This window comes from Halichoerus grypus, chromosome 4 (genome assembly GCF_964656455.1).
Source record: "Halichoerus grypus chromosome 4, mHalGry1.hap1.1, whole genome shotgun sequence".
Taxonomy (NCBI): domain Eukaryota; kingdom Metazoa; phylum Chordata; class Mammalia; order Carnivora; family Phocidae; genus Halichoerus; species Halichoerus grypus.
The window spans coordinates 73,068,869-73,096,337 of record NC_135715.1 but is presented as its reverse complement, the minus strand read 5'-3'; the positions used below and the strand labels follow the sequence as shown (position 1 = coordinate 73,096,337).

The 27,469-nt window shown below is 45.7% G+C and overlaps 2 protein-coding genes across 6 annotated transcripts; one reads left to right on the top strand and one right to left on the bottom strand.

The window, feature by feature from the left end:
- Window positions 1-12,671, top strand: GTF3A (general transcription factor IIIA; the record flags this gene model as incomplete). Its single annotated transcript, XM_078070541.1, has 9 exons — window positions 1-213; window positions 2,711-2,811; window positions 6,538-6,634; window positions 7,014-7,102; window positions 8,691-8,764; window positions 9,963-10,043; window positions 10,803-11,032; window positions 12,115-12,168; window positions 12,405-12,671. Coding segments are annotated over 9 exons (1,104 nt in total), but the record flags the coding sequence as incomplete, so codon positions are not given.
- MTIF3 (mitochondrial translational initiation factor 3) lies at window positions 12,615-27,098 on the bottom strand. 5 transcript variants are annotated; one of them, XM_036077031.2, is made up of 5 exons: window positions 26,995-27,098; window positions 21,509-21,583; window positions 16,658-17,121; window positions 14,032-14,189; window positions 12,615-12,869 (listed from the first exon to the last, which is right to left on the bottom strand). In XM_036077031.2, exons 3-5 carry the CDS (start codon window positions 17,118-17,120, stop codon window positions 12,651-12,653), a joined length of 840 nt encoding a protein of 279 aa, XP_035932924.1. In that variant the 5' UTR covers window position 17,121; window positions 21,509-21,583; window positions 26,995-27,098; the 3' UTR covers window positions 12,615-12,650. The 5 variants fall into 5 exon arrangements, with proteins under 5 accessions (XP_035932924.1, XP_035932926.1, XP_077926665.1 ...); XM_036077033.2 differs by having other exon boundaries at window positions 26,580-27,090; XM_078070539.1 differs by having other exon boundaries at window positions 21,509-21,585; window positions 26,584-27,090.
- Between the last annotated feature and the right edge of the window lie 371 nt (window positions 27,099-27,469).

Sequence of the window (27,469 nt, the reverse complement as noted above, 5' to 3'; positions counted from 1 at the left end):
GCCACGGCCCCGGGCGCCCTGGAGCCGCCGGCCTCGGTCGCGGAGGCCGTGTCATCCCTGACCATCGCCGATGCCTTCGCCGCGGCCGGCGAGAACCCCGCCCCAACGCCCTCCGCGCTCAATAGGAGGTTCATCTGCTCCTTCCCTGACTGCAGCGCCAATTACAACAAGGCCTGGAAGCTAGACGCGCACCTGTGCAAGCATACTGGGGAGGTAACCGGGCGCCGGCCAGGCCGCGGAGGGGCGTGGCGTCCAGGCCCAGGGACTCATGATGCAGTGGCCCACCAGGTGGGCTCTACCCATGAGGCCCGGGGCAGCACGTGGGTGCACATGCCTATGCAAGACATGTTCAGCTTTGGCACCCTGGATCCCGGAGGCGAACCAGCTCTGCCTTAGGTTTGGGAGGAGCTGAGGAGAGGTAGACACGTTCTGAGACCGAGACATCCTTGTCATGGGCTGGGGGCTTACCAAACCGCCGCTTCCCCTTTGATCTTGAGTCTTGGCCAGTCATCACCTCCCGATAATCTGTAAATAGGTGCAGAGGAAGGATTCATTTACTCTCATACTTTCTACATCCCCTACGCTTACCCCCAGCAGACACCTGACTTAATCCCCGGCCTCCTGGAACTGGAATGGAGGGTGACTTCTAAGTACTGGAGGTTTGGCAAGCAGCATGCGTTCATTCCTCCATAATTAAGTACCTTTCTAGCCCTGAAGAAAGAGTAGTGAACAAAACAGAGAAGGCATCTGCTGTCACCGACCTTATGCTTTAACTGGGGCAAAGGAATAAGGAATGAGATGCAGTAAATTGAGAGCTCCTGGAGGATGGTCAGGAAAGGTCTCTCTTGACCCGAATGAGAAGGAAAAGATCCAATCATGCAGACATAAGGGAAAAACAATCTGGCAGAAAAGGAACCTGCGATTCGGTGTGATTGAGTTGGGGACTATGCAAAAGGAGGTCTGAGAAGCAGGTCTGGTGGGATCATTTGTAGGCCAGGGTAGAAATAGGGTTTGGAGTTTGGGTTTTATTTTGAGGGCAATAGGAAGCCTTTGGAGATGACCCCTGGGGAAAGGGAAGCTCATGGAGGCCAAGGAATCTGCCCAATTTCCCAATGTGACAAGAGCCCGGCTTCACACTGTCTCATCAGAAGGCCCTTAATTTCTTTCCTTTCCTTTCCCTTGACCTTTCCCCTTCCCTTTCCTTCTTTTAAAGATTGGTTTATTTTAGAGAGAGAGAGAGAGAGAGAAGATGGTGGGGAGGGGAAGAGGGAGAGAGAGAATCTCAGGCAGACTCCAGTGCCGAGCTGGATCTCACAACCCTGAGATCACGACCTGAGCTGAAATCAAGAGTCAGATGCTCAACTGACTGAGCCACCCAGGCGCCCCTGAAGGCCCTTAATTTCTTAAACCAGGGACCTGCAGCCCCTGCCTTTGCTCCTAGCACCTATGTAACTTAGGGGCCATTCCTTCATGTGTCCTCATGGCCCCCATCCTCCTTATCCTCTCCAGCATTGGAAGGTTGATCATTTCCTCCAACTCTTTTTCTCTTCTTCACTGACTGTTTTCATTGCTCCTTTGTGCCCTTGACTTTACCCATGCCACCCAGCTGTCTTGGCAGTCTTACCCAGTGACTGTCTTCACTCAAAACACCCATTAAGTTCTGCCACCCTGTCCTTTCTCTTGCCCATTCTGTCCCTCAAATTGTGGGTTCTGAAACTTGTATGTCCAAGTAAGGAAGCATGTGGTCACTTTTGTGTCCCTCCTTGAGAACCCCTGGGGCAGCATGAGCCTCCTGTCCCTTCTGTGGGTCACCCCCAGAGCCATGGTCCAGGGGAAGGATAGATTGTGTTCTTGGGGCACGGGGGAAGTAGCTCTGCGACCCCTCCCTCAGCTCTGCCCTCTAGACAATAAACTGCCCTCAACAACAACAAAAACAAAAAAAGTAAGACTTAGGAATACCGTGCAAAGTTCTGTGGATCTTCCCCCAGTCATACAACTCTTCTGTCTTCCTGTCTACTTGCTTTGCTACTAGTACTAACATTTGAGGCCTTGGTACCTCCCTCTTGGACTGTTCGGGGGTTATGTTTTTCATAGTTAAATAAACAAAACTGGTAATTTGGGGGATGTTTTTGACTTTTCCTGTAGGTTCAGAATGGAGACGCTTCCTCCCTGGGTCCTAAGTGTTGGTTGCAGTTAGGCTAGGAGCTGATTGCTTTGCTCTGGCACCTGTGAACATCTTCCTGGCGGTGTGCCAGGCATTCTGTTAGCACAGATACTGTGCTTGTCTGGGATGAGACGGAACCTCCACGTTCCTCTGCCTAGGCTTCGAATGGATAAAAACACGCTGTGGTGGAGATGCGTGCATATAGGCCATGCTGTACCTATGCATAGGACGTGCAGACAAGTCATCTTCAGGCGGGGGGGGGGGGTGCGTTGCAGCCTGTTGTCAGGTTAGGAGCAGGTTAGCAGTGCTGTCTCTTACTGTGAAGGCTGCCTGCTTATTCCATACGCTATTCCTAGAACAAAACCTGCCGCACCGCCTTTGTGAGAAAGCTACAGCATTTGTAAAACATTCTCTAGCCTCGGTGCTCAGCACTTACTGAGTGGAAACCATCTCTGGAGGCAGCGTCCACATTTTAGGTCTTTAAATAATGCCGGCGCTACGAACTAGGGCAGGATTGACATGTTTTTCTTCTTTCCTTCCTGCTAGAGACCGTTTGTTTGTGACCATGAAGGGTGTGCCAAAGCCTTTGTCAGGGACTACCATCTGAGCCGCCACATCCTGATTCACACTGGGGAAAAGCTGTTTGTGTAAGTAGAGAACAGTTTTGAGGCCTTCGAAGTGGTTGTGTTTGGCATACCGACCTGGTAAGAAAATGGATGGTTCACTTCCGAGACCAAGAGTGTGCAGCTTCTCTCATTTGCATCTCCTGGTCCAAGGGGAGACTGGGTTTGAATGTGTGGAAGAGAGGAGGGGGTTTTGTGCGCCCTTCATGTGGGATAACTTCAGGAATGAGTTTATCTGAAGTTCTCTTGAGTTTGCATCCTCTCTTCTCCCTTTAAAGTATATACTAACTGGGAAACCCACCCCAAAAAGACACTTCGTTCAGACCAGATGGGATAATGGTTCCCTGGCAGAGTCTTGGCTCCACAGGTACAGGGCCTTTATGAACCAATAAATAAGCTGCCGGGATAAGAGACAGAAGCCTGAAGAAGTAGAGCTTTTAATAGCTTTATCTTGTATTTCTTCACATTAAGCCCCTGCACCTCTCCCACACCAGGCTTTATTTTATTCTTCTTGGAGTTGCTGGTTATTTCTGAAAGGATGGAGGTACTGCTTGTCTTTTAAATCAACTACTTCTTTAAAGCAGAGGATCTCAGATTTAGGGAGCATAAGAATCACCCGGAGAGCTTGTTAAAAACACAGGATGCTGGATCCCACCCTGGAGTTACTGATTCGGTAGGTAGGGGATGGGGCCTGAGAATCTGCGTTTCTAGCAAGTTCCCAGGTGATGATGCTGTGGTCTGGCATCCACACTTGGAGAACCACTGAACAAAATGTTCCATGGAAACAATTAGTTTTCATTGAAAAAAAATAATAATTTATTAGATATCCAGAGCTACATATAGGAGACCATGTCAAGAACTAGCTGTGTGGCAGGTTTTGCAGATGTTAAGAATTTGATATCATAATTGTGTTCTGTGAGACAGTTCCTCACGCAGTAAGGTTTTCTAATGATCTGAGTTGATTTCTTTTAGTTTTAAGATGATGGTGAAGGTGAAGTGTCTCATGTCTCACTAAGGTCCAAACAGTCTGAGGAGGTGAGTTGTCGGTTGTTGGTACGGGATCACCTTCGCTGTCATTTTCCACGTGGAGAGCCACCTCTCTGTGTGACCAGTGTGCTAGCCAGCAGGAACGGGACAAACTACCGAGGGGGCAGATGTCCTTATCTCAGCCCCCAGTCACGCACACAGTGTATCATCAAAATAGATGACCCCAAGTGAAGCTTAATGGATTTTAAAATGTAGTTCAACTAGCCCAGCAAAGAGTAACTGAGCGTCACTGGAAAATAGAGCTGGGCTATGGTCTTTGACATGGAAGTTTCACTTTGGCGAATTTATTCTACAGATACACTCGTGCCTGTATTAAATGCATGTATGAGGTTACGTGCAACACTGTGAGTAGTCACAGAGCATTGGAATCAACCCACCTGCTCGTCACGAGGGACTGAAGAGCATATCAACACAGTAGAGTACTCTACAGCTGGGAAAACGTATGCAGATGTTGTCTGGGAAACTGAGAATCTCCAAGGCATATTCACTGAAAGACCAAGGTTCAGAAGAGTGTGTACAGAGGGCTGCCTTTTTGTGTGTAAAGAGGAGAGAGAGGTGGACAGGAAGAATCTGCATTTATATTTACCTCTGTCTGTTTAAAACTCTAAAGGTTACTTAATAAAACCAAAAACGTTGCCTGGGAGTGGTGAGGAGTCATGCAACCGTGTCCCTTTTTATGCTTTTTGGTTTCTAAGTTACTGTATACTATTTAAAAGACGAAATCTTCAAGGAAAACAGGCTGGGTACAGATGCACAGGGTGAATGGGAGAGCTGAGGGTTCTTCCCTCTGGAACGAGGCAGCTCTGTGGTAATCCCTGTCGGCTCTCTCTCTCGCCGGGCCTGTCTTCAGCTCCAGGTCCCCCGCTGGACAGTGTTACTGGGCTGTCTCTCTGGCTCCTTAAATTCCCTGTGGCCCGAATCCCTCCCAGTCCAGTCTGAGCTCTGCTTCCTTTGGTCTTCTTCTCCCTCCTTCTTGTTGGGTGGCATCCCTGTCTACCCGACGACCCACAGCAGAGACAAGGCCGCTCCCCTGGGCGCCTCACCCTCTCAGTCGTCCTCTACAGCACGCAGCTCATCAGGTTCTGTTACTCTTCCCTCAGACCCTGTCCCTCCTGCAGCTGCCACGGTCTTACTCCGGGCTCTTACTCCCACTTGAATGGTGTTTTCTCTGCCTCCAGACTGCTTCCTTTCTTAAAGCTGGGCAGGGGATTTCAGCGTAGCTTTCATAACGAAGTCCAGGATCTTAGTATGTTGTGTAAATGACCTTGGTGACCTGGCCTTTTTATGATCTTTCCCCATTTGCTTGACTCTCCGACATGAAACTGTGGTCCAGCGGTGCTTAACTGACCAGCAGCACCGCCTGCAACTCTGCTTGCATCTTGTGGGTCCCTGTGCTTGCTGTCTGCTTCCTGTCACGACATTGCCAGGCCCTGTCCTCTTGCCCCACACTTGTGTTGGGTTAGATGCCTGGGTCAGGATTCAAGTCCAGAGGGACAGAAAAACTAGTGGCTTAAACAAGACACTCTCTGTTTTTCTTGCTTAACTGAAATGCAGAAGTGCAGAGGTGGACAGTTGAGGGGTATTCCACAGTCAGGAGGTCCTGGGCTCCTTGTAACTTGTCTCTGTCGTCTTCATCTTGGGGCTTTGACATCATGCTCCAAGAGGACTGCTGGAGCTCCAGCTGTCACACAGGCGTTCCAGCCACCAGGGTGGATGAAGGAGCAAAAGAGGTGTGCCCCCTTCTCAGACACTTTGTGGTTGTTTAACAGGATGGGCCCGAAACAGCCATATGGCCACCCCTAATTGCAAGGAAGGCTGGAAAAAGCTCTATTTCTGTTGACCACATACCCAGCTAAAACTGGGTTCTGTTCTGAGTTCTACTCCTGAAGTCAAAGACAACACCTGTTGGAATTCCTAGTAGTCTCCGCCACAGCGCCCCTCCCGTGTGCTTCCGGGGGCATAGCTCCCACGGCCCCTGCGCACTGTCAGCCTGGGTGTCTCCGCCTATCCCTGTGGATAGCACAGTGCCCGACAGGCCTATTATCCAGTGTTTATCCGTGAATGATAGCTGAGATTAGGGCTCTCAAGGAAGTCCTGCTTCATCCACCAGGTTTAGGAGAACTCATCACAAGAAGAGCACACATTAAAAAAGTGCAACTGCACAAAGAATTTAGATAATTCAAGGGCAAGATATAGAAACGCTCATTAAGGGGGACTAAAATGGCTTGATGATATGCCAGAGGGCATAATGGTTTGTGGTTTTGCTCTAAATATCTGTTTTTACCTCTGATGGTAAGCTGAAACTAGTGTTTTTGAGGTTTTTTTGGAAATGCAGCTTATTGTGACATTTCAAGCAAAATTAAGGTTATCAGATTCTAAATTGAGAACAGTTTAACTTAAACACGATTTAAGCCTAAGCAGTGGGCTTTTGGAACTAGTGTTTTCCACTTTCCCTCTGCCCAGTTTATTAAGCAGGTCTGATGCACTGTGCTTCATTTCAGGGCCTGACATGAAAATGCATCTCATTACATGGTAATCATATCAGAGTTGAGAGGCTGACACTGACTTCGCACTTTGGAATTTGTTAAAGACTATTTTATACTGTACTTTGGAAAGTACTTTTATAAAGTTGGAGGATAGATGCATCTTAAAAATCCTCTTCCTTTGGCTTGTTAACATTTTGATTTATACAATTTCTTACAGTTGTACAGCTAGTGGTTGTGATCAGAAATTCAACACAAAATCAAACTTGAAGAAACATTTTGAACGCAAGCATGAAAATCAGCAAAAACAATATGTAGTAAGTATGAATGATTTTCTATGCTTAAATTCTCTAAATATTTTTATGCTTATTGTCTGTTTCTAAAATGCTCATCAACCAGATTTTGTCTGCCAAATACCTGAATTTAGCCCAACTACTAGCTGTCATAATAGCGACTTATTTTGAAAGCAAACATTTTTGTGCTAATGTAGTTTATTATTGGTAGACTGCCCCAAAATGAAACACTTCTGCTGTTTCAGATGTGTTCATCTTTAAAGCCTCCTGGCCTAGAATTTGACAGTAACTCGATGGGAGCAAGTAGCAAGTACAGAGTCTCCACAATATGTTTATCTTGAGGGAATTCTCTTGTGAACGGTTCTTTGATTTTTCTCCAGACTAATGAACCTTTATTAAACAGTGCACTTTTGAAGGTTGTAAGAAGGCCTTTAAGAAACACCAGCAGCTGAGAATCCATCAGTGCCAGCACACCAATGAGCCGCTGTTCAAGTAGGTGCTTCACGTGGCTGAGATCTCTTACAGTTCAGGTGGGAATAAGATTGAAACGCAAAGGTTGGGTGCAAGTGTTCAGAAACCATATCTTTTTTTTTTTTAATATTTTATTTATTTATTTATTTGACAGGGAGAGAGAGAGAGACAGCGAGAGAGGGAACATAAGCAGGAGGAGTGGGAAAGGGAGAAGCAGGCTTCCCGCTGAGCAGGAGCCCGACGTGGGGCTGGATCCCAGGACCCTGGGATCATGACCTGAGCCAAAGGCAGACGCTTAATGACTGAGCCACCAGGCGCCCCCAGAAACCATATCTTAATCAACACTTTTCTATACTGTGAATGCCCATTTATATAGTGGGTCATTCAAATGTTTGCTTTTGCTTTTCTAACAGAAATAGTTAATGTATTTCTGAAGGATTTGTGAGATTAGTACAATTGTGGTTAAGCTTGAAAGGAAAGCTAAGAAACGACTTTATTCAGTGAGAGCTCATTTATTTTTATTAAAGATTTTGTCAGAGAGAGAGAGAGAGAGTGCACACAAGCAGGGAGAGCGGCAGGTAGAGGGAGAAGCAGGCTTCCTGCTGAGCAGAGAGCCCGATGCGGGGCTCGATCCCAGGACCGCCAGGACCATGACCTGAGCCAAAGGCAGACGTTCAACCGACTGAGCCACCCAGGCGCCCCAAAGAGCCCGTTTAATTGTGTGAACTGTCATTATGCAGACACGAAGTATTCCTTTCCTACAGAGCAGAAGTCATGGGGCTTAGTGTGCATTAGAGCGGCCTATCCTGAGGGACAGGAACGGTGACTGGACACATGAGGGTGGACTTGCCGAGAGGGCCAGGGAGCCCCAGCCGCCTGCTCGGAGGGGCGTCTTGAAGGGCACTGGCTGGCCGCTCTGCGTGTCGCCGTCTTGCCCGGTGCCTTCCTGGCCCCCCAGAGCTGCGCCTTGCCTGGGGTCACTGCAGGGCCTGTGTGTGTCCTCGCTGGCAGGCCTGCCACCTCTTGTGCCGCTGGGGCCTTTCACTCGGAAGCGGCCCGTGCCCCTGCATGGCTCACCAGAGCCGACCCGTCTGCCGCTGCTCTCCTTCCACACCATCCCCAGGCAGCAGCGTTAAACCCAGTAGAGACCATTCAGAATACCTCAGGGGTTTACCTCCGCCATCTTTTTTTTTAAAGATTTTATTTATTTATTTATTTGAGAGAGAGAGAGAGAGAGAGAAACAGCATGAGAGGGGATAGGGTCAGAGGGAGAAGCAGGCTCCCTGCCGAGCTGGGAGCCCGATACCTCCGCCATCTTGTCATAGCCAGGATACAGTCCATTTTCAGAAGGATAAAGATGAAAGTTTTAATTTGATCACAGCGCAAAAAAAAAAAGTCGTTATGACTCTTTTCTCAGTTTGTTTTGTCTCAAGGCTGGTCAAGTAACTTGAATTTCACTTGTGATTCGGTGTCAATTTTAAATCTCCTCTTTATGATTGGTTTGGTGTGGGGAGAGACTTTGGTAGCGGAAAAGGACAGAGTAATATTCACCCTCAGCAGATGCTCCACAAAAATGGATTGGCTCATGCGTGACGTGTTGTTAACCCAGGTGTGCCCATGAAGGATGTGGGAAACACTTCGCCTCACCCAGCAGGCTGAAGCGACACAGCAAGGTCCACAAGGGTATGTCTGGTGCTCCCTGGGGGCCCCCCCGCTTCGAGTAGACCCCAGTAGTGTGTGCGTGTGTGTCTAGTTCTTTGACTGTAAGATGCTTTCTCTTCTACGCCGTGGTCACGCGGAGAAACTCGACGCTATCTAGGCAGGGGCAGCATGCTGCTGGTTCAGGTTTTAGACCCGACCAGGCACTGCACATCCTTGTCTGTTCTTCCACTCCTGTCGTCGCTGTTCAAAGCGAGTGTTTCACCATCTGCCACAAGGACCTGGTGGCACTCTATGCTTCTGAGAGTGTTAGTGCTCCAGCCTCGGTTGGCTTTTCACCACCGTTTACCTCTTTACTACCTGCGTCTTCCTTCTCCTTACTGGCATTCACAGGGCTTGGATAATAGTTTGAGGTTTTGGAGTAATCAGATTGTAACTTTTTCAAAAAGACTTGATTAAATTACTTAAATCTATTCTCTGTTTCCGTGAGGGATTTTTTATTCTGTATTCCAGTTTTCTAAGTATATAATGTATGTTTTTGTTTTTGTTTTATTTTAACAAGAGACTAGTAGCTGAAGAGTAGGAGGTAGCCTTGTTCCTTTTAGTGTCTCTCTGCTATTTAGTTGGTGAAACACAGGTTGGCTGTTACAGTGACAGATTCTTCCAGTCCTGGCGCCTCGCACAATGTCCATTTTTGTCTGCAGCATTTCCCCTGGGTTCTTATTTTCTCCCTTAATTGCAGCCTGAGTCTTTCCTGGTTTGTGGAACTTACCAGATAGTAAGACTAGAGGCCAGGGGTAGGCACACAACCCCTGAGACTTAGTGTTGGTGGTTGGCCAAGCACAGAGGACCACAGAGCTCTTTCACTGAGGAAAACAAGAGGCAGGCATAAAGCAGGGAGGGCAAAGGGGCTGCGAGGCACCGAGGCGGGGAAGCACGGCAGCTGAGAGCCCGTGGGCGGTATACACAACGTACCGGGACCAGCGTGCCCCTGTCAAGTCTGCTGACGGAAAACCCTATGTGGAATACCTTGCTACGCGATTATTTGGTTTCCCTGTAAAACAAACTTAGTTTTTATTCCCACCTCTAAAGACTAACAGAATATTATTGGGAGACTGGAGAAAAACTATATAGGCTTCTAAGTTTCCTTTCTAATTACAATTGGTGTTTACACTGAATATTCACAAGAGGCAATGCACCAGTGTATTTTTTTTCTAAACAGGCTATATGTGTCAAAAGGAATGTTCCTTTGTGGCAAAAACATGGACAGAGCTTCTAAAACATGTGAGAGAAACCCATAAAGGTAAAGCAGACATGTATGGCACAGTGTAAATATTTGTCGTTTAGAGTGAAATGTTAAACATGTACCTTAAAATAATAACCTTTCTGTGTGATGTTTTGTGACGTGTTGGGTACCTCAGTTGTTTGCCAAATGAGCAGACAGAGCTGTGGTCCCAGGTTCGGGAGGAGCTATGCCAGGAGGTGCTGTGCACGATTAGTTTGTTTTTTTTTTTTAAGATGTTATTTATTTGAGAGACAGCGACTGCATGAGTAGGGGAGGGGAGGGGCAGAAGGAGAGGAGGAAGCAGGCTACTCGGCGGGGAACCCCATGAGGGACTCCATCCCAGGACCCTGGGATCATGACCTGAGCCAAAGGCAGATGCTTAACCAGTGACTGAGCCACCCAGGCGCCCCTAAATTAGTAGTTTTAAAGGCTCTGGCAAGTCAAGAACCACGGGTGTTCTGTGGGACAGTTTGCGAAACAGTGCTTTATGTATTGGAGGACAAGGAAGGAAACTGCTCTTTTTAATCTCCCCTTGCCCGCAGCCACCATGCTGAGAACCCCTGCTCCCTGGTAAGGGAACAGAGTGACTTTCTGTAATATAAGAACGTGGGAGAATTGAGTCAAACTTCCAAGCAATAAAAACTGGAGTTAGTTTTCTGATTTATGATAATCATGACATTTTCGGCATCAGATACATTACTTATATATTCAAATTCATTTTTTTCTGTATGGTGATACCTGGGGAAATTGGTTAAGTTTGTCTGTCTACTCCACCAGAGGACACAAAATGTGAAGTATGCCAGAAAACATTTAAGCGCAAGGATCACCTTAAGCAGCATATGAAAACTCACGCCCCAGAAAGGGACGTATGCCGGTGTCCAAGAGAAGGCTGTGGGAGAACCTACACAACTGTCTTTAACCTCCAGAGCCACATTCTCTCTTTTCACGAGGAAATGCGCCCATTTACCTGTGAACATCCTGGCTGTGGCAAAACATTTGCAATGAAAGTAAGTACTCGTGCTCACAAATGCAGTCCTTTAGGTCTGTGGCTTCCCAGCTGGGTTCTTGGGAGCCCTGGACTCCAAGATGGTGCCCCAGGGCCTACAGATGGGGAAAGCCGGGTGCTCTGGCCCTTCCACTCTGGCTTCAGCAGGAGCGGTTCTTAACTCAAGTCTGCAAAACCACCAGATGTGCCTATGCCCGTGGTTCTCAGAGCGTGGTCCTGGACCAGGAGCCTCAGCATCACCTGAGAACTTGCTAGAAACGCATACCCACAGGCGCCCCCTCACTGAATCAGCAACTCCAGAGATGGGGCCCAGTAATTTGTGTTTTAACAAACCCGCTCGGTGATCGTGTCTGACTTTGAGAAGCAGTGCCTGTGGTGCCACATGCTTGTTAATTCTAAGAGTGTGCTGGTACTTGGGTGTCCTTTTAGACTGTCATCTTCTAGGGGTCGAGAGAAGTGGGCAACAAGGACGTGAGGGACCACAGCACTTGGGAATCTAGTCTGGGTCTTGGTGTGATTTGAATAGGTAAGAACGGGACGGGCCTGTGCGGTTCTGCAGACTCTCTGTCTGGCAGGTGCTCTTACAAGTGCGAACCGTGAGTTATAACCGAGACTGAAGAGCCACTGAGGCAGGCGCAGCGTGCGTCCAGACCATTAGAAAACTACCGGGGGCTGATGGTGGTCAGCATTATCGAGGACAGCAAGGCCTTGGTCACATTTTCCACTGGGGTTTGGGAATGCTGCTGACATAGGTTCAGTTAAAAGAACCTTCTTCAGCTTGGAGTAGCTCACTCAGAACTGGTTTCCCCTCCTCTTACTTATGAAACTAAGAAGCCGCCGGAGGTTGAGACTGTGTAAGTTCCTAACCTGGGTCCTTGGGAAAGGTAGTGATTAGGTCTAGGATTTGAGGAAGAATTCTGCTGTGGTGGGAGAATCTTTGTAAGCAGAGGTCATATCCTTCAATGGTATGTAACAGAAAGAAGGTTGAATTTATTTAAATAACTCATGGAGTTTTCATATTAAGAGATACCAAAATGGCAGTGTTTTAAAGATTTAACTCTTTTTCTTTTTCCTTCATTGTAGCAAAGTCTCACTAGGCATGCTGTTGTGCATGACCCTGACAAGAAGAAGCTCAAAGTAAGTTGAGTTAGGCAGGCTGTTAATTTTAAACATCAGTTACCTCAGCCAGATGCAATCTAGAATGTTTTCAGCTCCTTAGTACCATGTGAGCCCGCACTGCTATGGAAGGGACGGCGTGGCCTTCATTTTCTTCTAAAGGAGTGTTGTGTGCCTGGTGGGGGGTACAGCTATTAGAAGATCAGTTCACACAGCTTGATTCTGAATTCCCATTATCTTGTTTTCTTATTTGAAAGGTAAAACCATCTCGTGAAAAACGGAGTTTGGCCTCTCGTCTCAGTGGCTATATTCCTCCTAAAAGGAAGCAAGGACAAGGCTTATCTGCGCCTGAAAACGGAGAGACACCAAACTGTACCGAAGACAAGGTGCTCTCGACTGTTGCGCTCCTTGCCCTCAACTGACCCTCCCACTGCTTTGTTTAAATGAGACCACAGCATTCAGCTCAATTATTTCTGCTCAGAGCACACTTTTCTTTATTAAAATCACTGATGCACAACATCTGATTCTTGATTGTTTCTGTTTTCTTTGTTCAGAGTGTCTTCTTTCTGGGTTCCTTGAGTTTCTCTATACGCATTCTCTTCCTTTTTGCTCAAATGACGAAGAACACACATTACAGCTTTTCCTCCCCGAACAGGCTGTGGCCGGGATGAGAAGGTAGCTATTCCAGGCATAGTCTGGAGTATTTGATTACAGATCTCCTCCTAGGAAGGGAAAACAGCCAAAGATGAATTTAAAACCAATGTATTTGATGCTTTCTAGTGTTAATGCTCTAAAACACATAAAAATCAGCATTCCTGACTTGCTGTTATTTAAGTGACTACGTAAATCAAATTGTACTTCTCTGGTTAAGCTGATCGAAACCTGTACGACAACCAGGCAGTTTTACAAACGCCATGTAACTAACTAATGCACTAAAGGTTGATAGTTTTAAATTCCCACTCTGGCATGACATTGAGGGACTATGTTTGGCTCCAGCTACCATCTCAGAAAAAAGAGGTACAAAGCAGTGGGTTTGGGCATTGGCAGAGGACCTCTTTATCCCCCAAACTGCAGTTCCCCAAACATTACTAACACAGAGTCACTGGGGTGATTAGAAAAATACAGACACCCAGTTCTAGAGATTCTGGGCTGAAACCTAGGCCTCACAATTCTAACCTGGAATGAGGGTGAAAACCACCAGACTAAGGCTGCCTTTTAGCTGTTAAGGTCTTGGACTCTGAGAGCAAAATAGATACTCTGTAAACTTATCCTGGGAGTGTAAACTGTTACTTTCCAGAAAGACAATTTGACTTAAATGTAATACTTCTCAGGGGCATTATTAAACAGGAGACAGACTTTTAAAAATGAATGTTTTGTGTTTTTTTTTTTTTTAAGATTTTATTTATTTCACAGAGGGAGACACAGCAAGAGAGGGAACACAAGCAGGGGGGAGTGGGAGAGGGAGGAGCACGCTCCCCGCTGAGCAGGGAGCCCGATGTGGGGCTCGATCCCAGGACCCTGGGATTATGACTTGAGCTGAAGGCAGTCGCTTAACAACTGAGCCACCCAGGCTCCCCAAAAATGAATGTTTTTAAATGATAGATATTATTATGCAATTTGTAAAAAAGAAAAGTATATAGCCCTGAAATTATGAAGTGCAATGTTTTCAGGTGACAAAATACTTATTATGCTTCAATGGAAAAAGTGATGTACATAGAGTATGCTTATATTTTGAAAAACAGAATTGGAAAGCTACTGCCATCACTGGGTAGAATTAGCAGTTACTTGTCTCTGCCTTTGCTAATTATCCAGATTTTCTACAATTGTATCTTTAGATCAGAAAACAACAACCACGACCAGTTCCTCATACCTGCTTGTACTCACCATCTTATGTTCTGGGTCCTCTGTGTTCTTCCCTTTCTTTATGGTAATTTGAACTTTGTATTTTTTCTCAATCCACTGCTGAATCTGTTTATTCTTTGTGTCCAAATCATGTTGTCCAATAGTTGAAGAAAAAGTGAGTTCCTTTGTCAGGGTAGGTCCTAGTTTGAAACAGTGAGACTTGGTGCTAGGACTGTTTACTGGTCTCTTCACAACACCTGAGCTGTGTCACACACTTCCTGAGAGATCAGGCTGGCACAGGGGCCCAACGCTCCTCTCTTAGTTTCAAATGTTTTTTTAAACAAGGGAGATGGACAAACTTAAAGGTACCAATTTTTTACCTGCCAAGTAAGAGTATTTAGGTCTCAGACTTTAAAAGCAAAATAGATATTCTGTAATGTATGAAATGCTTCCATTATTATTATCCTCATTTGATGAAGAAAAAATGGTCCTTTCAAAGGAACGAGTCTAGCTTTATGATAAACTTGACTATCCTTATTTTTCCTTCTGATTAGAGCAGCATCTGGGAAGTACTCTTTTCATCTGACTCCTTTTGTGATGGCCTCCTAGTGACAGTGGGGTCATCCAGACTGCATCAGACAGGAGGGAGCTCCCTATGTCCTGTATTCCGAAAATGGAAACCCTGACTATTCAAAATTATTTTACAGGGAAGGAACAGACTATTCAGTAAAAGCGTTGGGACAATTCAGAGTTTTCATATGGGGGAAAAATTAGGTCTCAACCCATAAAACAATCTACCCAGGAGGACTGACTAAATGTGAAAAAAAATACAACTTTAAAATAGAAGAAAAGAAAGTGTATGTTTGTGACCTCAGGATAGAAGAAGGATTTTGTTAAGGAAAAAATTGGTAATTTCCTCTATCAAAACACTACTGGGTAATTAAAAAAGGACAAAAAAAAAAAAATTCTGAGACAAGGTTTTTGCATCACACAGAACAGAGAACTCTATAAATCGGGGGTGGGGGGAGGACCATGAAAGTAGAAAAACAGGGACTATAAATAGGCAAGTCACAGAGGAGGTAACTTAAATGGTGAAAGGAAGTACAAATAAATAGTAAGACAGGCTTTCTCACCCATCAGCATGGCAAAAATTAGATGAGAATACCAAGTGTGGGTGGGGATGTAGGAAGAGAAGCTTCATACATACACTGCTGATGATCTGCCCCACAGACTCCGGAGACACTGACAGGCTCACTGTTCTTCATAACGAAGACTGCAAACGAGCCCAATGTCCATGCAAAGGCCCTAAAGCCATGGTATATGGTATATTCTTAGGATTCTATTTAGTAATGATGATAAATTAGCTACAGCTGTTCTATAAACATGGCTCCTGAAAACAGCGTGACATAATTTTTGTGTGTATAAAATCGTGCTATATACTGTTTATATGTAACCGAAGTTTAACGACACAGACGGACCTACACCCCGAGTCCATGATGGTGGGGAGGGAGCACAGACAACCTCAACAACTCTGTAATGTTTTATTTTGTTTAAGAACCTGAAGCACAACAATGTTAATGTTTGTTCATTCTGGATGGTGGATAGTAGGTGTTTATATTTTTCTGTATGCTTTCTAATTCCCAAAATAAAAGTAATTTTTCTTTTTAAAAAAGTCCTTTTATCAATAGCTCCTTGCTTCCTTCAAGCCCTGCAGCTGGTCCTAGGTCTCTCTCAGAACAAAATAATGCCTTCAACACCTTAGCCCTTCAACTATCACAACAGGAACGTGTCTTCTCCAAGCTTCTCTGGGCTGTTCAACTATTTTTCTGTGATACAGTTTGAAGTCTGTATCATCCTAGTTGGCCTCTGAAAACTTTTTGTTTTCTAGTCAACATCCTTGTTGAATGTGCTGTTACAAAAGTGAGCCACAGATAGTGTGTGATTTTCTTAAGACATACCACCTCACTGTGGCAGCTTTGGGACCAGTCTCCTGGTCCCTGTCCCAGGCTGTTTAACAGAAAACAATCTTTCGTAACGATCAGCACTTAGTGGGAATCACGAAAAATCTTCACTTACTATCCAATTCATGGTTCCATGAAGGCATCAATGACAAGGGCATTGTAAGGTGATTGGCAAAATGTGCAAATGAGCATTACTTACCAATACTGTAACAAAACACTGGGGTGTGAGAGATGCTCTATGAATCACCTCGGAGATTAGAAAGTGCTTCCAAGCAATTAGCCAAGCACCTCCACTTTAGAGATGTGGGGTAAGGGGGGGGAGGGTGGCCCAGCCCTGGAACAGGGACTCCAATCCGCCTCCTCCAAGTCTCATTTCATTCCCGCCGCCAGGGCTCTGCCACCCCCAGATCAGAGACAGAGCTAAGGACCAAGGGGAAAAGAGGTTCCATCACTTTGGGGTGTTTACCTTATTTTCCCCTCCTTTTACACAGGCTTAAAGGAAGAGAATGCTGACCACAGGGCATCAAGGGAAAAAGAAGAGGAATGGAAATAAGGGAGAGCTGAAGAAAGATGTGGGCAGTGGTGGTGAGACCGTGAACTTCCCTGTATTTTTACATGCCCGTGGTCACGGGCACCTTGGCAGATGCCGCTCTCAACTGCTGGTCTGCGGTCCCGAGGACTCAGTTTGCAGACAGCATGACACCTACCAGGTTTGGGGCGGGCCTTTTCCAATTCCCGAAGTCTCAGTTGCTCCTTGTGAATCTGTGCCCCCGTCAGGAGCTGGTACTGTGGAGGCTCCACGCCGCTGTCCCGTTTAACGAGCCTCAGGTCCCGCTCATTCATGAGCCTGATCACGTCTGCTCGGTGCATGTTTCCCAAATCATTGCCTGCCTCATCCAGCACGTGAATGACTCGCTCGTGAATTTTTCTGCCAATGTTGCTAAAAGCTGGCTCACTCTTTTTCTTCTTCTTTCCTTCATCCTGGGTGTCTGCAACAGTACTGAAAGCTTTTGCATGAATCAGGTAGGACAGTCTTGGGACAGAAGCTCCAAGGGACAGCTGCGCTGGTATGGTCTTGTGCAGGATGTATTTACCAAGACACCTGCTAATGCAATTATTTTCAGTCTTTATGGTTTGTAATGTGAGCCTCTTTAGAAGAAGAGCAGCCATCCTAAAAAGCAGGGAGAAGGTTTGTTACGATTCAATCAGTTCATCCCCGAGCTTTGATGCTGTGCTGCATGGAGGGCGTGTGTGAGACTGCAGGCCTCGGTCATCTGTGAACGTTGTGGATCCGTGCCTGGAGAATTTACACCAATGACGTGGACTGTCAGGTGACTGTGGTCACGCTAAGTCACGGAGGTACTGTCCCCAGCACAAGTTATTGTCAGAACAAACCATATTAGCACAGTGCTGTCGTTTCCCATCGTTTCTTACCCCAATACTATCTCATTTGACTCTATTTCCCAAGGATCTTGTAGTGCCAACTCCAAAAGCAAGGATCATCCTAAAGGTTTACTTAGGAGAATGCAGTATATAAAATCCTTGGTGATTCATAAATACCAATTCATAAGCTTTTAATACAATCAACTGCTAACAATGTATCAATACATCTGCTGGTATACAGAAGACAAGAGCACTATTCTGGGAAGGGGGACTCCCCACGAAGGAAGGTGATCCCTGGGAGCACTAACTGAGACTCTCAGAAAGGAAATACGCTGATGTGAATCAGAGTGCCGACCTCAGAAACTCTACGACGACTCACAAGGTACGGCATGACGAGCAAACGCTAAGGACACATTAGGCACACATTGTGATCCTGGTTTACTTCATGGGAATAACCGCTGCTCTTATAAATGGCATTCTGATTTTGTACTGGCTTCTCTCCCCCCGATAAGTGTCCTTCTCCTTCCACGCACACATTGGGCCAAGCCTAGAAGTGCAGGCTGGAGGAGGGATGGGAGAACCCACTCATGTCATCTGGGGTGAGCAACACAAGAACTCAGGGAGGTGGGCCTGTCCACGACCAAAGAGGAAGGGATGGGGGCCTTCAGCAGTGCTTCTCAAAGAATGGTCCCTGGGTCACCTGCAGGAGAGTCACCTGGAGTGTTTGCTAAAACTAGAAATGCCCTCTGGTCCCTAGCTTTGATGCCACCAGGTTGTACAACCCCTGGACCTAGCCCCATCATCACCCTGCCTTAGGCCTCTAGTGACCAGTGAGAGAGAAAAAAACAAAACAGACACAGTAAACTGAACGGGAAGCAATGGGACGCACATACTCTCACTTCTGTCCTCACGTAGCTGGGCAACACCCACATCTGTTGCTCCAGCCTCTTCCCTGAATCCCTAACTTGTAGGGCTGACTGCCAGCCCGCGCTGTCCACTCAGACAGCTAATGTCGCCCAGAGCGAACGTGTCCCCTGCCAGCTCTCCGTCTTCCCCCTACGCTGCCTCCTCCCTCAGTCTCCGCCAGGTCATAGAGCACACGCCCTCCCAGCGGCTCAGGCCCAAAGCAGCAAAGTTATCCTCCACTCTCCTTTTTCTCTTAGCAATTTAGCAGTGCATCCTGCTGTTCAGCGTCTAAAAACAGCCAGGATCCAACCACTCCTCACCTCCGTTGCTATCACCCTGCTCCAAAAATATCACCCTCTCTCACCTGGTTTACAGTCAGCCTCCTGACGGCCCTCCTGCTTCTGCCCTTACCCCCTATAATTTATCACCTACATGGCACAGTGATCCTTTTAAAATATACATGGCAGATGACATCCCTCCTCTGCTCAGAACCCTCCACTGGTTTTCATCTTGCTCGGGGGGAAAAGCCAAGCCCGTGAAGGGGCCCACAGTGGCCCCTGCCCACCTCTGCCCACCTCTGCCCACTCTGCCCACTGCACCTACCCTGCCTCTTCCAGCTCTGTTCCAACCTCACTGGCCTCCAGGCTGTTCCTTGCAAACACCAAACAGTATTCCTCTGGATCCTCCTACCCAGGAGTTCCCTTCCCTCATCAGCTGTGTGGTTCATTTACCTCAGGCCTTGGCTCAAGTGTTACTGCTCAGCTAGGCCTCCCCATCCACTCTGTAGAATACTGTACATCCCATCACTTTCAAATCCATTAGCCTGCCTTTGAAAAAATCCACTGCCAGACATATTATATAGTTATTTGCACACATGTCCATAATCTTTCTCACTAGAATGCAAGCTTCACGAGAAAATGTAATTGTCCATTTTGTTCACTGCTGTGTTCCTAACACTAGAGCCCAGAGCCCAGCTCGGCACAGACATGCTGAGTGAACATTTGAGCCAAAGGGAACAGCCGGAGGGAAGGCGGCGTCTGCTGGCGTCTGAGCCCTGGGTCCTCAGATGCGTCATTCCCTAGCAATACACACAGACGCTGGTTACGCACGCTCTTCACACTCCGGCTGGCCCTTCAAACGCCCACTGACCTCAGTGAGATCTATGGCCAGATGTTCCGCCCACAGCGAAGGAGATGAGCTCACAGTTGCGACCTGGTTGGTACTCTAGCTGCAGATGTGGCAAAGGCTCTAGAATCGGAGCAGACTGGATTTTAAATAGCTGAGATACTGTTTAACAAAAGAAGTCAGGTATTTGTTGGTGGACAAAGCCCCCAGACCAAAAAAGCAAGAAAGCCTGAGGAGACCAGAGAAGACTTTTTTCCATTTATCATCAGAAAAATAGCCACAGCACCAAATTTCACTATGAGTTAGGATGGCACTGACAATAACGGATGAAAGCTGACTGCGTCCTGGGTAGTGAATCCTCAACACATTAAAACAGAAAATATTATTTCAAAATGTAGCTTTTTTTTTTTCAAAACGTAGGATTTTTAAAAACAAGTAAGCATATGAATAGACTAGGCATAGGAAAAAGATGAAAAGAAATTTGTGAAAACCCTGGTTGTTTGTAGTCGAGGACACAAGTGATTTTTTCCCCTATCCTTCCTAATTATCATTTTTTCCTCAATCTTTTACATGGAAAAAGTATTTTTTATACTAGTAAATAAAATACATTTATTTACAAAATAAAGACTATTTCAGAAAAATTATGTAGAATTTTTTCTTAAAGCTTTAAAAACACTTTCCAGGAAAAGGTAAAGAGTAGAAAAATACTGTAACTATATTTTTAAATTCTGTACTGTTATTTAAATTTTAAGAAGTTTTTTGGGGCACCTGGGTGGCTCAGTCGGTTAAGCGTCTGCCTTTGGCTCAGGTCATGATCTCAGGGGCCTGGGATCGAGCCCTGCAGAGGGCTCCCTGCTTGGTGGGGAGTCTGCTTCTCCCTCTCCCTCTGCTGCTCCCCCTGCTTGTGCTCTCTCTCTCTCAAATAAATAAATAAATAATCTTAAAAAAAATAAATATAAATTTTCAAAAGTTTTAAATTTTCTTGACTTATACAGCAATTAAGCTCCAATACTAGCTAAATTTTGGCTTTATGTCAGCAAAACTGAACATATACATATTTCTTCAAAATAAGCTTTTCATAGATAAAATATAAATACAATGTTAAGAAAAAAGCTGTGAAATTACTAAATTTGAATTGCAAATACCAACTTAAATTCTAATAATTAAAAAGCTTTTTTAAAAAAGATTTTATTTGGGGCGCCTGGGTGGCTCAGTTGTTAAGCGCCTGCCTTCGGCTCAGGTCAGGATCCCAGAGTCCTGGGATCGAGCCCCGCATCGGGCTCCCTGCTTGGCGGGAAGCCTGCTTCTCCCTCTCCCACTCCCCCTGCTTGTGTTCCTGCCCTTGCTCTCTCTCTCTCTCTGTCAAATAAATAAATAAAATCTTTTTTTTTTAAGATTTTATTTATTTATTTGAGAGAGAAAGAGAGCATGCGAGTGAAAGCGGGGGGGGCGGGGGCATGGGGAGAGGGGCAGAGGGAGAAGCAGATTCCCCGCTGAGCAGGGAGTCAGATGCAGGGCTCAATCCCAGGACCCTGGGATCATGACCTGAGCCGAAGGCAGAGGCTCAACCAACTGAGCCACCCAGGCGCCTCTAAAAAGCTTTTTATTAGGAAAAGTTTCAAACATGTACAGGAAGAATAGTATAATAAAGCCCTAAGCACCCATCACGCAGCTTCTTAATAGCACGTAGCCAAACCTGCCTCCTCTCTGCTTCAACTACTCTCCTACGCCCCCAGCCGCCCATGAACTATTTCAAGGTAAATCCTATCTTGCCAGCAAATACCTCAGTAAGTCATCTCTAAGAGGTGAGGCCTCTTTTGTCTTTTTAATGACCATAATAACATTACCCTAACTAACAATCATTCCTTTATATTATCAAATATCCAGTTTTCTGATTTCCCCCATATTACTACAATTTTGCTTGTTTACATTTCATTCACAGGTTGGGAGCATGGACAGACTCCCACTGGCCAAATGTGAGGTAATTTCAACATTAAAGAACAATGGCTGAAAGTTGTTTTAACACATGGAATATGCAAAAATCTATAAAAAAGAAAGATCATTTGCCAGAACTGCATGTGACTATTGCCCAGACTCCTTACTGTGAAAATTGGTAAAGAAAAAGGACTAAGCATTCATCGTACCTTTTTAGGAAGAACTGTAATCAGCAATCATCCCCAGGTGGTGAAGAAAAGCTCTTCGTTAGAGGAGAATGCCAGCTAATAAATGGAGAAGAAAAGTAATTTAGAAATCACCATTTTGCCACCTTCAATCAAATCACAGATCCAGGCAAGGGGATGCAAAAACCACTAGGTAAAAAGCTAACGAGGAAACAAGGTATTCATATGGTGCCAAAGGGTGACTCAAAGATGACTTGCAAATTGAAATGGGAAAAACACACTTTGGCTGTCACCCTCCTTAACCTAAGGTCCGACTCAGTATTCCAGCGATGGGACAACCCGACATCCTAGTGCCTACCTCCTCCTGTGCCATGGCCTGGGTGTGGTGCCTTCTGTGAAACAGTCCTGCCAAAAAAGGTTTAACCAGAACCTGGTCCGGCCTCTAGGCCTGGTTTCCGGTCTCCAGGGAATTCAAGGGCCAGACTCGGGAACAAATCAGGCACCACCACAAGGGAACAATCTGACAAATACAGACTGTGAGACAAGCCAAGTGGATTGGTGTCAAAAAAAAAAAAAAAAAAAAGTGTTAGGAGGAATGAAAAGAGAAGGGGTTTATTCTTGAATAAAAAGACAGAGGAGACATAATTATAAAATGCAATGTGTTTGAAAAAAGCAACTACAGAGATGTTGAGACACAAGGGAACAGGCTGAATAATGACAAGATTCCTGATGGAGCGGGTGCTTTCTGAGAAATACTGTGAATTGTCTCAGGTGGGAAAATGCCATTCTTGGGAGGGGACTCTGAAGTATTCAGGGTAGAGGACCATGACATCTGCCACTTGCTCAGACAGGGTTTGGCAGAAAATACATGTGCAGCATGGCAACATCTGCTGAATCTACGTTATGGTTACATGGATGTTTGGTTATTGAGCCTTACAACTCTTCTGTATGTTTAATTTTGTTCATAATTAAAAAGTTAAAAGAGAAGCCAGCTGCCCACAGGAAGGAAAAAGTTCCCTACTCGTGCCAATATGACTGTTCCAATCTGTGTAAATTATAGACATCAGTAGAATTTAATAAATTGGCATTCTGGCTTTATAGATCTTCAAAAAATGTTAGTTTTCATTAGTTTCAAGGCTATATCTAAATGAAGCCTATGTCTAGGGAACTTTACAGATTTCAAAGTCTGAATTGTTTGGTAATGCAAATCACCTTTATTCTCCATCTAGTTTTCATCAGAGCAGCCTAAAAGTGTCTCACCATCATGAATGAAGATGGTTTCAATTCGAAGTAGAACTTGTGCAATGTCTGGCTAACTAGTAGTTAAAAGTGAACACGTTTTGGAGTAGCAGTTCTCAGAAACTGGAGGCCTATCAGCATCATCTTTTTCAAACACAAGATGTTTCCCTGTTCCTCTCTTGTTAAGGACCACTGGGTCAAGACCCCCTCAAAAAAGAAGACATAAGAAAATACATGATAAAACATTATAACATTAGTGGGTTCAAGTGGTTTAAGCTAGGCTGTCTGGGAGTACAAGAGCAAAGGTTAAGAAAAGGTTAAGAAAGCTTTCCAGGTGGGTGCAAAATAGAAAGCCTTGCTCTCTCATGAAATTTCTCCAATTAAATGTCTTTGATATCTCTGTCAAACAAATAGTAGGCCGAATGAACCAGCAGTCTAAATCGAAATAGGTTCTCATGTTATGACAATATGCCTTATGACTAAAGTGCCTTTAGTCACTTACTTCCACAGCTGTCCCTTCTGAGACATCCAGAACTATTTGAAAAGCCAATTATCTTAAAATCATTTACTTAAAGTACACAATCGTGTAGAAAGAGATAGCCATGTCTGGTTTCACGGAACTCAGACCTGATTGAGATCATCCTGTGCTGCAGTTATCTGCATCTGTTGGGAGTTTTAAATTCTGCAACTGACTCCACATTGTAGGGAGAAAACATGTAATTTCTCTTTTGTTGTTCCTTATTTACGTGAGATTGGATCACTGAAAAACTCCACATCCTGCAAGCACCGGAGGATGAACTGACAAGCGCCCTCAAAGCCCCCTCACTCTTCTGTCTTAGCAATTCCCACTCATTTCAGTCCTCACTCCTCTGCTTGGACCTCTTCAACACCATCACTAACTGGCCTGGGACCATGTAAGAAAAATGACAATTGCATTATTCCAAATGCACACAACACAGAATAATTTTAATGTCTGATCCACATATTTCATAAGAAATTGAAAGGATTTTAAACAGTAAGCCATAAAGTGGGAAATTATTAAATAAATATATGGTTACTTCCATACGCTGTGTATTTCGGGAGAGCTTAGGGTTGTGTTCTTTATACTTTCACATTAAGTCTGCAGTTGTTTAAAATGAACAATATTCTTTGAGGACTGTTTCTCCCCACTTTTATTATGGAAATGCTTAAATATACAGAAAAATTGAAATATACAGAAAATGATACAGTGAACACCCCAATACCCCTTCATCTAGATTCTACATGTTGCTATCTTTGTATTATTTATCCATCTATTTATTCCCCTTTCTATCCATTTCACTTATGTTTTGATGCATTTCAAAGCAGGTGCAGACACTGGCATCCTCGAGTCCTTCATCCTCAAATTCTGCAGCATGCATTCCATTGACTAGGGTTCAACATTTGTTAACGATTCTTTCCATTTTGAGGCAAATTTTACATATAATGAAATGTACAGGGGCACCAGCGTGGTTCAGTGGGTTAAGTGCCTGCCTTTGGTTCAGGTCATGATCCCAGTGTCTTGGAATCAAGTCCCATGTCAGGCTCCCTGCTCATCGGGAAGTCTGCCTCTCCCTCTCCCGCTGCCCCTCCCCCCCGCTTGTGTTCTGTCTCTTGCTTTCTTTCTCTCTCAAATAAAGAAAATCTAAAAAAAAAAAAAGTACAAATCTTAAACATATCTTTTAATTAGTTTTGACAAGTACAAACACCTCTGTAACCAAAACTCCTGTCAACATGTAGAATATTACCATCACCCCAGAAAGTTCCCTCATGCCTCTTCCAAGTTAGTCTCCAACCCCACCCAGAGGCAACAACTGTTCTGGTGTTTTTCCATCATAGTCTGTTCTCAGATTTCATATAAATGTAATCAAGCAGTATGTACTCTTTGTTGTAAGGCATCTCAGCATGTTTTTGAGATTCATCTGTGTTGTTGCATGTGTCATTAGTTTGTTCCTTTCTATTTCTGAGAACTGTCCCAGTATATGAATATACTACAAATTTTAAATCCAGTTTTCTGCTGATGAACATTTAGAATGTTCCTAGTTTGGGGTTGTTATGAATCAAGTTGCTATGAACATTTTTGTACAAGAAAAAAAAAGTGATCAAATGATTACTGCCCCAAAAGACAGCTGCATTCCCCTTATGATACATTATTTTGCATTACCAAGTACCTGTTCAGGAGGTACTGATAATGTATTTGTAATGAAAGTTCTAGGAATATGATTTAAATATGTGGTTATGAGGGATTAAACTGCATGCTCACCGCTCTTCTTTCCTATATAGCTGATATTCACAAGCTCATACTTACTGATATTTGTTATTTCCAGGAAGGCTGGATCAAAGCTACATAGATTCTAGTGGACTAAATATTTGTGAAATTAATTTTGCCAATTCCTATGACTTTAAGAATCCTCTCTCACACCTTTCAAAGGAGTTTCACAAAGTCCTTGCTTCTGCCTGCAGACCTGCCAACAGTCCATCTGCTCTGTCCAGTGGGCTCTGCGGCCTTAATACCAGAGGACTGAACCATGGTCACTGAGCCTTCATGGTGCTCTCCCGTGGCTCTGGTTTTGCTCTTCCATAAGGGGCACATAAGGGGTACAAAGTACTCTCCATACTCAGGTTGGCTTTTTAAGAGCTATAACACCAATTTACAACACTGGAAAAAGCCAACATGTATCTTTGGCCAATTACTTAACCATATTTCTTTACCTATAAAATTTTTAACTTATATTTTAGTTATTTTATTGAAATAGCTTACTGACCATCCAGGAAATGTTTTTTTTAAAGCTTTTAAATCCAGAGCTACAGAGTCAGTATTAACGTTGGACTTATTCCTGTACATGAATCTTCCACATGGTCACTTGCTCTTCCAGAACTTCCTATCTCAGTGCCCGGCATCACAGTTCATCCAGAGCACCGTCTTTTGCGTCTCTGCTCTCCCTCACCCTCCTAGCTAACCCAACACCAAGTCTCATAAATTTTACTTCCTAATTCCACTCAAATCCAACCGCTTCTCTCCATACCCATTGCCACCACCCTGGTTTAAGATATCTTCCATCTCGTGTGTATTCCCACCCGTCTCCTAACTAGGATTTACCAATTGGAACACTGCAATCCGTTGTCTCTGCGCTACTGTCACCACACAGCCCCGCCCTCCCCACCATAAAACTGCCCCAGATTACAGGCCAACATCTTTCATGAAGCCCAGAGGGTCGTGCCACCTCTCCAGCCTCGTTCTATACCAAACTTCCTATTTGCCTAAACCACACTGGCCGTCCAGATTCTTGAAATGCTCTTCCCTTAGGTTTAGGAAACGCCAGATTGTTGCTTAGTGCTCCTTTTCCCGGGGGATTCTGATCACCTTCCAAACTAAGCCCATCAGCCCCCACTCCTCCTGCTCCCTCATCTGTTTGTTGAGCTCAGCATTAATGCTCAACATTAAATGCTCGCACAGTAGTTCATCTTTCCCTTTTAGCACTCATCACAATCACAATTTTGTGATTATCTTATCGCTGTTCCTCTCCTTCACTAGACGGTAAGTCCTCTGAAGCTGGGAACGAATCTGATTTATCTGTCCCGTCCCTGGCACAGTAAGCAGTCGTTGACTTTTCAAACGCCCCTCCACTCTCTGTACTTTAATCTTAGGCTGAAGCTTTTCACTACACGAATGTGCAATTGCGAATTTCAGTACGAAAGTTTATTTACTTTTTTCGAGAGTCTTATGCCACGGAGTCTATTAAACGATAAGCAGGGAAAAACAGAAATCCCGCAATCACTTCGCAACCTTGCCCGCTACTCCTCCCCCCGCAGAGACTGCGGGGAACCGGACGGTCACCTGTGTCAGCCGCGGCCACGCCCACACCGGGAAAGGGTCCCCCGGCACGCCTCGGCCAGCGACGGGGCGTGGGGACGTACGGCGAGCGTGCACGCGTGCCTGTACGTGCGCCGCGATGGGGGGGGCGGGACGTCCAGGCGACCGGAGGGCCGGCGCCGGGTCTAGGTCCTGCGGTTCCCGGATGCAGGGGCAGCGTTCCGGGCCCAAAGACGGCTCTACAGACCGGCCGAATCCCCGAACCCGCGGCAGGGTCTGTGGCGCCTCTCCGCGCTCCGTCCGGCGGCAGGGGCGGCACTGACCTTCCAGGGACACAGCCGAGGTGAAGCCGCTTCCTCCGTAGGCCTGTGCCTAAGCCCACGTCCTCCCGCCTCAGGCCCCCCCTCACTGGCACGGCGCCCCTCGCCTTTAGCTTTACCTTTGCCGGGCCGGCGATTGGTAAGGTCTGGCGGAAGAAGCCAGGGAACGGCCCCCGCGGCAGCCCCCTTCGCCCTCCGTAGTGGGCGGAGCCCGCGTCTTTAAAGGAAAGGTGACGCAGGGAGGAGCGCCGTTCAGCTGGAAGGCGGAAGTCCTCCGACAGAAAGTGCGAAGGGCGGTTCCTGCGGGCTCTCTCTTTTAATTTAATGTTGAATAAAAGGTTTCATAAATGTTCTTATAGTTCCTGTGACTTAAGGAACACTGCCTCCGGTTTGCAGGTGAGCAAACAGACCCGAGAAGTGAAAGACTGCCCTAGATTCCCAAGCGGGGGGTCGCCGGAGACAGATTCGGAGATGGGTTCGGGCGTGTAAGATTCAAGTAATGTTGTAACTGGGAGAGCTTCGAACAGGCCGTCAGTTTCACGAAAGCGAAAACGGGCCCGTGGTAGTGCAGTGGTTTGTCAAGAGTCAGTAGGG

Coding starts and splice junctions, on each gene's coding strand:
- MTIF3 (XM_036077031.2), bottom strand. CDS start 17,120: ATGGCTGCTCTTCTTCTAAAGAGGCTCACATTACAAACCATAAAGACT. Junction 14,190..16,657: donor AAAGGCCCGCCCCAAACCTG/GTAGGTGTCATG, acceptor GTTTCAAACTAG/GACCTACCCTGACAAAGGAA. Junction 12,870..14,031: donor AGGACCCAGAACATAAGATG/GTGAGTACAAGC, acceptor TTCCCTTCCTAG/GAGGAGATCTGTAATCAAAT.